Source organism: Vipera ursinii, assembly GCF_947247035.1.
Source record: "Vipera ursinii genome assembly, chromosome: 1".
Classification (NCBI taxonomy): Eukaryota; Metazoa; Chordata; class Lepidosauria; order Squamata; family Viperidae; genus Vipera; species Vipera ursinii.
The window spans coordinates 355,509,051-355,520,040 of NC_139512.1; the positions used below are offsets into that span (position 1 = coordinate 355,509,051).

The 10,990-nt window shown below is 50.3% G+C and overlaps 1 protein-coding gene across 1 annotated transcript; it reads right to left on the reverse strand.

The window, feature by feature from the left end:
* Positions 1-1,648: 1,648 nt before the first annotated feature.
* On the reverse strand, positions 1,649-8,453 carry GEMIN4 (gem nuclear organelle associated protein 4). Its single transcript, XM_083379667.1, has 2 exons — positions 8,234-8,453; positions 1,649-4,944 (listed from the first exon to the last, which is right to left on the reverse strand). Exons 1-2 carry the CDS (start codon positions 8,394-8,396, stop codon positions 1,787-1,789), a joined length of 3,321 nt encoding a protein of 1,106 aa, XP_083235793.1. The 5' UTR covers positions 8,397-8,453; the 3' UTR covers positions 1,649-1,786.
* Between the last annotated feature and the right edge of the window lie 2,537 nt (positions 8,454-10,990).

Here is a 10,990-nt window from a genome sequence, read left to right on the forward strand (position 1 = left end):
GACGATGTGTGGAATTCTGGGAGTTGAAGTCCTCATGTCTTCAAGTTGCCGAGGTTGAGAAACTCAGGCCTAGACTGTTTCCTGAGAAACTCAGGGCTAGACTGTTTCCCACATTCTTCCTCCAGCACACCCAGGATGGCATATACACCCCACCCCACCCGAGTATAGATAATCTTCGAGTTATGAGGATAACTGAGCCCCGAATTGCCATAGAAGTCATCCTGCTTGTGAAGAGGGCGACCACACAACCATGACCCATTTTATAGGGTTGTTGTTTTTTTTTTGCCGTGGTCATTAAGGGACCATCGCGGTAGTTAAAGAGAAAGCTGTGCTTGTTAAACAACCACACTGTTTGCAATGGGTGAAGTTGTCCAGGAAACCACAAGTTTCCGGTAGAAATAATTGTAAATTGCAACCACGGGACAATGCCAACGGTTGTAAACGTGGTCCGGCTGCTGAGTGCCCAAAATGGGATCATGTGGCTTGGGGGGGGGAGGGAGCTCATAAGTAGCCTTAGAGAGGTCTATCGGAACTTCAAATGATGGCTTAGAGGCCGGTTATAAGTTGAGGACTGCCTATACAGTGTTCCAATATTTCAGCGGCTGCCACAAAGATGAGGGGGGTCACGTTATTCACCAAAGCGCCTGAAGGCAGGACAAGAAGCAATGGATGGAAACTGATCAAGGAGAGAAGCAACCTGGAACTAAGGAGAAACTTCCTAATATTGAGGACAATTAACCAGTGGAACAGCTTGCCACCAGAAATCGTGGCAATTACTGGAGCTTTTTAAGAAGATACTGGACAGTCACCTGTCTGAAATGGTATTGGTTTTCCTGCTCGAGCAGGGGGCTGGACTAGAAGACCTCCAAGGTCCCTTCCAAATTCTATTCTAATGTCGTCTACTCTTCTCTACTTTACACACATTTTAGGGCCTTCCAGACCTGTTTTCGAACTCAAGCCACGTGAAGATGGGTGGAGTTCAACTCCCACAATCCTTCAGCCGTGTGATCTAAATATTATTACAAAACACGTGCATTACAGGTAGTCCTCAACTTACACCCATTTGTTTAGCAATCTTTTGAAGTTACAGCAGCACTGGAAAAAGTGACTTACGATCGGTTTTCACACTTACAACCTTTGCAGCATATCTGTGGTCACGTGATCAAAATCCAGGCAACTGGCATGTACTTGTGACAGCTGCACTGTCCCGGGGTTATGTAGAATAGAATAGAAATAGAATAACAGAGTTGGAAGGGACCTTGGAGGTCATCTAGCCCAACCCCCTGCTCAGGCAGGAAACCCTATACCATTTCAGACAAGCGGCTGTCCAGTCTCTTCTTAAAAACGTCCAGTGTTGGAGCATTCACAACTTCTGGAGGCAGGTGGTTCCACATCTTTTGTGATCTTCCTAGTCAGCTTCTGGCAAGCATGGTGAAAAAGGGGAAGCCCGATTCGCTTAATGACACGATTCACTTAACAACCACTGCGATTTGCTTCACAACTGTGGCAAAAAAAGGCTGTAAAATGGGGCAAAACCCAAACAATGGCTTAGCAAAGGAAGGTTCCATTCTGGTCGTAAACCGAGGACCAGCTGTAATCTCCTCAACCCCGCCTACCCCCGGCCAATAACTTTCCGAAGAAGGAGATAATAAAGGTTTATTAATAGATCTTGCAAATTTCCCACTTGAGCTCTCTCTCTCCTCGGATGAAAGCTGTTTTGGCTTCTCTCGAACCCGCCACCCAGGGCCCCACTGTCCACGCGCCTTCTAGAATCCAAATGTGACCCTCAGAGTTTATGGAGCTTGTGGAGCAGCATGGTGCGGAGCTCCTTGTTGGTGACGTTTTCCACGATGGATTCCAGGAAGTGGGTCTCGTTGGCCTTGCGCAAGGCACTGCCCAGGGATTCATCAAGGTCATACAGCAACTCGTACTGGGACAGGATCTCCAAGGAGACCAGGAGGAGAGGATCCCCGGTCCCGTGGTTGGGCAACATGGCGGCCACGTGAAGCGTGTGGCAGAACATCTGGATGTAAACGAAAGACAGCTCCTGGACCACGTTCTTCTCTTCCACAGAGTGCCACTGGCCACGGGCGATGGTCTTCACCGAGCCCAGCAGATCGGATAAGCTGAGGCAGTAGAGCCTTCCGGCGTGTTTCCACGCCTCCGCTGGCATCCACGTCGCGCCACTGGCACCGCAGAGGAACTGGAAGGCCCGCAGAAGAAGCACAGACAACTGAAGGTGGTAGGCAAAAGGCCGGAAATTCAACAACGGTAAATACTGGATGTATTCCAGCGAGTAAGGTACGTAGAGGATCTCTCGTTCCAAGAGACTTTTGATCACGTGGACAAGTCTTCTCCACTCACTTTGGCTGCACCATGGAAAGACTTGGACAAGGGCCACCAAGAACCCTTTGCTGAAGAGATTGACTTCTTCAGGGTTGTCCACGTTAACCACGAGGAGCACAAGCATCTGCTCACGCAGGGCTGTGGAAATGCAACACGTTTCCAACCAGGCCAGCAACCCACTGCCTGCCCCATAATTTGGGAGCGGACGGGTTGTCCAATCCTCCTCTGGAAGCTTACAGACCTCAAAGAGAGTAGCCGGGACTTCGTTTCTGAAATGTTCTCCGAAGATATTCTTCACACGGAGACCAATGGTCCAGTCCAAGACGCTGAGCTTCTTGTGCAACCAGGCCACCGATTGGGTCCACAACTGTGGAGATAGAGTCTCCTTCTGGACCAGAAGAATATCACAAAGCTGAGCTAAGTTGGTGACCACCAAATCTTTGGTCTCCAGGGAATATCTCTCTTGGTCTTCTAGCTGGTGCCAATATTGGGAGAACCCATCCAGGAGTTTGCAGAGAGAAAAGATGAGTGGAAACGGGTGGCAGGCATGAATCCAACTCTGTTCTGATGGGACTTTCAAAGCCTTGTCAAGGATCTGCAAGCAGAGCTCAATTCGGGGAGAATCCGACTTTAGAAATGGGAAGATCAAACTCTGGACCACCTCTGAAGGAGACAGGAGGGGACTTGTTCCACTCGGTTGCATGAGATGGACTAGGAACTCTAAAAATTGCTCCTTCTCCTTGGGAGAAGAGAGACGGTCCCAAACCGTCTCTTTCAAACATTCTAGGAGAAGGTTGACAGAGACGTTGGGTTGATCCTGAGGTTCTTGGAAGTTCAGAGCTGGGAAAGAACAGAGGATCTCAGCCAAGAATTGATGGGTTCCCAAATTGGCGATAGCTAGATTACTGATCTTCTTGATGGTGCCTTCTGGGTTGAGGACCACCAGCCGAGATATGGCAAGGATGGCTTTCTTAAAACCTTCCCCAGAGGCACTCTGGATGATCTGGTTGAAGGCCACGTTGAGTTCCTCCTGAAATTGTTCTGAGAAGGCTACCATCAGCTTGGAAAGACCACGTCGGCCCCAAGTCGCCAAAACACCAGCAATGACTTTGTTCTTATCTGGCAAGGAAAGTTCGGTGTAACACTCAAGGATGATCTTGACCACCTTGGTTTGTGGATCTCGGTTTCTGGACGAATCCTCAGGGGATTCCAAAGATGCGACTGTCTCCAGCAACTTCAAAATTAGCTCCGGATCCTGGAAAAGTTCCTTATTCTTGACAAGGCAAGCCACCCAATCCTTGCTCAAGGCCCAGTTTTTCTCCTTAGCAAACACAGAACACACTTCTTTGTGTCGGTCCATTTTCTTGTCAATGATCACCATGGCTACTGAAGCCACCAGATTGCCGCCGGTGCTCCTTCCCCAAGTCTCAGGGTTGATCTTCTTCAGGAGATCTGCGATGACTTTGCCCAAATCCAACATCCCTCGGGCTGTCTCTTGGTCGAGGTCCTCTAGACTACAGTTGGTCAACCTCTTCTGTAAGGCCGCCAAGCAGTTGAGGAGCCGATAGCTCTCATAGCAGACCTGGTGATGGTCACTCAAGAAGACCTGGACCTCTGAAGCCCACTCCTTCAACAAGGAGTGGAGGAAGCTCACGTTGCAGAGCACCAATTGCTTGGACAGCTTGACCATGTCCGGCAAACTCATGCTCCTCTCAGCTTCCTTCACCTTGGCATCCAAGTCCTTTTTGTTGTAACGGTTTTCACAGTCACAGCTCCAGAGGGTCACCACTGAGGAGATCTTTTCCAAGTAAGCTTGAGGAGACAGTGCCTTTGCTTGACACTCAGTGGCCACCAAGGCGGACAAGACATCCGCTAAGTTAGCAAGGGCATAACACTTCATCCTGGTTGAGCCCAAGCTATCTTTAATCAGCTTGAGCCCTTCGGTCAAGATAGGGAGGACAAGAGGGATGGCGGAGTTCTCCGGCATGGACGAAGGGCTGCTCTTAAACCTCTTGGGAGGCTGGTCCAGTTCTTCCGACTCCAAAACGTGTTGGTGAGTCACGTTTTGGAACAGCAGCACCAACCGGTCCTCCTCCCCTCCTTTGTGTTTCATAATCTCCCACCAGACATCTAAGAAGAAGGCCACGTCAGCTGGAGACGTTCCCGTGGCCACGTACTCTACGAACGTCTGAAGCTCTTTTTGGCAAAGGGGATCCGGCAGGACCAGAAGCAGCTGGGTGAAAAATCGGGGTGTGTTGACTGCCTTGAACAGCTCGAAAAGGACAGTGTAGTTGATCTCGGGGATCATGTTGCTGACAGAGAAGAAAGCGTCGCTCTTCCATCTTTCGTTGGATGGGACAGCCGAGAGGAGTAATTTGGACCAGAGGACAATGGCCGCCTTCTTTTTCCAGAGGTTGGGCTGGGGGGGATAACAAGAGTAGGAGGTGCAGATCTCCTGCAAAGCTTCCAGGATTGGCTTTCCCACCACAGACCAGTCGGACTTGGCCAGTTCGGATAACGGCTTGGGATGGCACAGCCTGGACGCCAGCAGAAATCCCCCGTGCAAGATGGTCACTTCACCGCAGATGGTCACCGGCCCTGTTGCAAAGAAATGAATGATGGAGTGAAGAACGAGCATCGTTAGCTCCAGGTTTTCTGTTCTAAAGGCCCGGAGAACTCAGAAATTGTAATGGTACAGGTAGTCCTCAACTTACGGCCACAACTGAGCCCAAACTTTCTGTCGCGAAGGGAGAAATTTGTAGTTAAATTTGTTAAAAGAGCCATGGTGGCACAGTGGTTAGAATGCAGTATTGCTGGCTAACTCACTGCCCACTGCCAGCAGTTCAATCCTGACCGGCTCAAGGTTGACTTAGCTTTCCATCCTTTCGAGGTCGGTCAAATGAGGACCCAGATTGTTGGGGGGCAAATATGCCGACTCTGTAAACAGCTTAAGAGAGGGCTGTAAAGCACTGTGAAGCGGTATATAAGTCTAGGTGCTATTGCTAAGTGGGAAGAAGGAAGGAAGGAAGGAAGGAAGGAAGGAAGGGAGGGAGGGAGGGAGGGAGGGAGGGAGGGAGGGAAGGAAAGGAGGGAGGGGAGGAAGAAGTCATGGTGTCACAGTGGTCAGAATGCAGTATTGCACGCTAACTCTGCCCACTACCAGGAGTTCGATCTTCACCAGCTCAAGGTTGACTCAATCTTCTGAGGTCAGGAAAATGAAGAACCAGACTGCTGGGGTGCCAGATGCTGAGGGTGTAAACAGCTTAGAGACATCTGTAAAGCACTATGACGCCCCATTATAAGTCTAAGCGAGTTCCGCTCCATTTTACGACCTTTCTTGCCACAGTCGTTAAGTGAATCACTGCAGTGTTAGGTTAGTCACACGGTTGTTAAGTGAATCTGGCTTCCCCCATTGACTTTGCTTGTCAGAAGTTGGCAAAAGGGGATCACGTGACACACACACACACACACCCCTCCCGGGACGCCGCAACCATTGTAAGTACATGCCAGTTGCCAAGCATTTGAATTTCGATCACGTGACCCTGGGGGAATGCTGCAAAGGTCAGAAGTCATTTTTGTAAGTGCCGTTGTAACTTCAAACGGTCCCTAAACTAACTGTTGTCAGTCAGGGACGACCTATATTTGAGGCACCAGCCTAGAAAGTGGGAAGCAGCGAGTTCTAGTCCCACCTTAGGCACCAAAGCCAGTTGGATGATTTTTAAAACCAGACCCTCCCTCTCAGCTCAACCCACCTCACAGGATTATTGTTGTGGGAAAAAGAGGAGGGAATATTATGTCTATCTGCCATTTTGGGTTAACTGTAAAAATAAAAAGGCGGGGTATAAATAAAAGATAAATAAATAAAAGACGTCCTGAACAAAACCATTAACAGATATTACCTATCTTCTTCCTACTAACTTTAGCTGGGTTGTTTATTTCTTTTTGAGTGTTTTATTTATTTATATTTATTTTATTTTATTTTTATGCTGCCCATCTCCTTTCTAAAGTGACTCCGAGCGGCTTTTTTATGGTTTCGTTTATTGTTTTTCTACGCTGCCCGGAGTTCTGTTCCCCGAGACCGATGTCTGTATGAATCAACCAAATAGAATAAATCAAGAATTTAATCCCGATGGGATCGAAAGGAATTTATTTATTTCTTTCTTGCAAATTTGTTTGGCTCTGCAGGGCGAATCCTTGCTGCTTTCAAACGCGTACTGAAAATTTAACAAAACACTATGATGTCGTTAAGCTACGCATTTTATTTAAAGCTGTTTTTTTAAAAACAACAACAACAGTGTTTTATTAAAGCAAATTGGCAATTGTGTACAACATGTCTATAGTTCATTTGCATATTCAACATATTTGACACCTTATCTAAGTACAGCTAAGGATTTGTCTACAGAAGAGAAGAGAAGAGGGGGCTAAGGAGGAAGGAAAGAAGGAAGGAAGGAGAAATGGAGGGAAAGCAGAAGGGAAGGGAAGGGGGAGATAGAGAGGAAGGAAGGAAGGAAGGAAGTAGAAAGGAAGAACAGGAGGGGAGAGGGAGGAAGGAAGGAAGGAGAAACGGAGAAAATGAAAGGGAAGGCAGAGAGAGCTAAGGAGGAAGGAAAGAAGAAAGGAAGGAGAAATGGAGGGAGAGGAGAAGGGAAGGGGGAGATAGAGAGGAAGTATGAGAGGAAGTAGAAAGGAAGAATAGGAGGGAGGAGGGAGAAAGGAAGGAAGGAAGGAGAAATGGAAGGAGAGGAATGAAAGGGAAGGCAGAGAGAGTTAAGGAGGAAGGAAAGAAGGAAGGAAGGAAGGAAGGAGAAATGGAGGGAGAGGAGAAGGGAAGGGAAGGGGGAGATAGAGAGGAAGGAAGGAAGGAGAAATGGAGGGAGAGGAATGAAAGGGAAGGCAGAGGGACTAAGGAGGAAGGAAGGAAGGAGAAATGGAGGGATAGCAGAAGGGAAGGGGGAGATAGAGAGGAAGGAAGGAAGTAGAAAGGAAGGAGGGGAGAGGGAAGGAGGGAGGAAGGAAGGAGAAATGGAAGGAGAGGAATGAAAAGGAAGGCAGAGAGAGAGCTAAGGAGGAAGGAAGGAGAAATGGAGGGAAAGCAGAAGGGAAGGGAAGGGGGAGATAGAGAGGAAGGAAGGAAGGAGAAATGGAGGGAGAGGAATGAAAGGGAAGGCAGAGGGACTAAGGAGGAAGGAAGGAAGGAGAAATGGAGGGAAAGCAGAAGGGAAGGGACGGGGAGATAAGAGAGGAAGGAAGGAAGGAAGTAGAAAGGAAGGAGGGGAGAGGGAGGGAGGGAGGAAGGAAGGAGAAACGGAGGGAATGAAAGGGAAGGCAGAGAGAGCTAAGGAGGAAGGAAAGAAGGAAGGAAGGAGAAATGGAGGGAGAGGAGAAGGGAAGGGGGAGATAGAGAGGAAGTATGAGAGGAAGTAGAAAGGAAGAACAGGAGGGGGGAGGGAGGGAGGAAGGAAGGGGAAATGCAAAGGGGAGGAATGAAAGGGAAGGCAGAGGAAGCTAAGGAGGAAGGAAAGAAGGAGGGAAGTAGAAATGGAGGGAAAGCAGAAGGGAAGGGAAGGGGGAGAGAGAGGAAGGAAGGAAGGAAGGAAGGAGAAATGGAGGGAGAGGAATGAAAGGGAAGGCAGAGGGACTAAGCAGGAAGTAGAAATGGAGGGAAAGCAGAAGGGAAGGGAAGGGAAGGGGGAGATAGAGAGGAAGGAAGGAAGGAAGGAAGGAGAAATGCAGGGAGAGGAATGAAAGGGAAGGCAGAGAGAGCCAAGGGGGAAGGAAGAAGGGAAGGAAGAGCAACGGAGAAGAAGAGAAGAGCGACGCAGGGACGGACGGACGGACGGAGAGGGATGAGGGAAGGCGCGGCGCCCTCCCGGGCCGACCCACCCACCTACGTCCATGGCTGCCGCCGGCTCGCCTCCCCACGCGGCTCCTCCTGCCGGCCGAGCCAAGGCGGCATGGCCCAGGTCCGGGCTGCGCGGCCGCCGCCTGCCCGCCGCGGGCTCCGCCGGGTTCCCGCTGCCGGCCTGGGCGCCGCCCGCCGGCTCAGCCATTGTGCGCTCAGGGCGCGCCGCACAAGGCCCAGCCGGAGAGCCCGGCAGGAGGAGGAGCAGCAGGAGGAGCCGCCGCCGCGCAGCCCGCCCAGCCCGCGCTTCTCGGCTCCGGCCCCGGCTCAGCCAGCGAGACGGGGCTGCGCAAGGCCAAGGGCCGTCGGAAGAGCTTCCTCTGCCGGCTCCTGCGCAACACTGCACGGCGCGCCCGCTCGCCGCTGCCCGCCTACACCTGCTGGTAAGCCTGGAGCAGGGGTCGGCCACCTCGGCTCTTTTATGACTCGTGGACTTCAACTCCCAGAATTCCTGAGCCAGCCATGCTGAGGGGAAAGGGAGAGGTTTCCAAGCTGAGCGATGCCGGCTCAGGAATTCTGGGAGTTGAAGTCCACAAGTCATGAAGGGGGCCATAGTTCCCCCATGCTGGCTCAGGAATTCTGGGAGTTGAAGTCCACAAGTCATGAAGGGGGCCATAGTTCCCCCATGCTGGCTCAGGAATTCTGGGAGTTGAAGTCCACGAGTCATGAAGGGGCCATAGTTCCCCCATGCTGGCTCAGGAATTCTGGGAGTTGAAGTCCACGAGTCATGAAGGGGCCATAGTTCCCCCATGCTAGCTCAGGAATTCTGGGAGTTGAAGTCCACGAGTCATAAAAGGGCCATAGTCCCTTCTGCTGGCTCAGGAATTCTGGGCATTGAAGTCCACAAGTCATGAAGGTGCCATAGTTCCCCCATGCTGGCTCAGGAATTCTGGGAGTTGAAGTCCACGAGTCATGAAGGGGCCATAGTTCCCCCATGCTGGCTCAGGAATTCTGGGAGTTGAAGTCCACGAGTCATGAAGGGGCCATAGTTCCCCCATGCTGGCTCAGGAATTCTGGGAGTTGAAGTCCACGAGTCATGAAGGGGCCATAGTTCCCCCATGCTAGCTCAGGAATTCTGGGAGTTGAAGTCCACGAGTCATAAAAGGGCCATAGTCCCTTCTGCTGGCTCAGGAATTCTGGGCATTGAAGTCCACAAGTCATGAAGGTGCCATAGTTCCCCCATGCTGGCTCAGGAATTCTGGGAGTTGAAGTCCACAAGTCATGAAGGTGCCATAGTTCCCCCATGCTGGCTCAGGAATTCTGGGAGTTGAAGTCCACGAGTCATGAAGGGGCCATAGTTCCCCCATGCTAGCTCAGGAATTCTGGGAGTTGAAGTCCACGAGTCATAAAAGAGCCGAGGTTGCCGACCCCTGGCCTGGAGGATAGGATGGCCCTGCGCGGCTCTCCGGGAGGGAGGCAAGGGAAGGGAAGAGCGGTGGTGCTGGCTTCGGCGTCCCCGCGCGCGGCTGCTAAATAATAATAACAATAATAATAACAATAATAATAATAATAATAATAATAATAATAATAATGATAATAATGATAATGATAATAAACCTTTATTGTCAAAGTACAACGTGTGTACATTGAGATTAGCTGAGCCTCCCCCCCCCCCCGTGCTCTCTCTCCCCAACACACAGTGACAACAAAAACCCTCCATCCCACCACACCATGTGAACCAACACCACCACACACCGGCCTCCCAAGTCAATTCTGCATAAGATTATTTATTTATTTAATTTATTTTAATCCCATTTATATCCCGCCCTTCTCCGAAGACTCAGGGCGGCTTACAAGCTTAGCAGTAGCCTTCATTCTATGTATATATGCCTGCTTGTTAGGGCTTTCACACACACACACCCCAAGCGGCATTATGTCCCATTCAAAAGCCTAACAGCCCACCGATAAAAGCTATTTTTCAGCCTGTTGGTACGGCTGGCTATACTCCTATATCTCCTACCGGATGGTAGGAGAGTAAAGAGATACCGTCCAGGGTGTAAGTCATCCCTGAGAATCTTCCTCACTCTTCCAAGGCAACGAGCCCTGGCGAGGTCATCCAGTGGTGTCAGGGAACAGCCCACAATGTCTTGTGCTGTGCTCACCACCCTCTGTAATACTTTCCTATCCGCGGCTGTCAGACCAGCATACCAAACCACAATACCATACGAGAGGACGCTCTCTATAGTAGACCGGTAAAAGAGGGTCATTAGCCGTTGTTCTACCCTGTTCTTCTGCAAGACCCTAAGAAAGTGAAGCCTCTGTTGGGCCTTTCTAGCCACCTGGGTTGTGTTAACTTTCCAGGTCAGATCTTCGCAGAGGTAGACTCGGGCTTCTGGGATCCCTCGGAGAGGCTTTAGGAACGGAAGAAGGAGAGCCCGTCACGGGAGGGGGAAAGGGACCTTGGAGGTCATCTAGTCCGACCCCGACCCCCCCCCCCCGGGCTCAGTCAGGAAACCTTGTCCCGTTTCAGACAAAACGGCTGTCCGGTCTCTTCTGGAAAACTTCCAGGGATGGAGCATTCGCCGCTTCTGGAGGCAAGGAGCTCCGCTGGTGAATTGCCCTCACTGTCAGGAAGTTAATCACAAGGTTGCTAAGTGAATCTTAAACATCATTTATACATAGCTATCCATCTCTCATCTATCTATCTTATCTATCTATCTATATCATAATAATAATAACCATAATAACCATAACAACAATAACAATAACAACAACAACAACAACAACAACAACAACAATAAT

Coding starts and splice junctions, on each gene's coding strand:
- GEMIN4 (XM_083379667.1), bottom strand. CDS start 8,396: ATGGCTGAGCCGGCGGGCGGCGCCCAGGCCGGCAGCGGGAACCCGGCG. Junction 4,945..8,233: donor GGCGGCAGCCATGGACGTAG/GTGGGTGGGTCG, acceptor TCTTTGCAACAG/GGCCGGTGACCATCTGCGGT.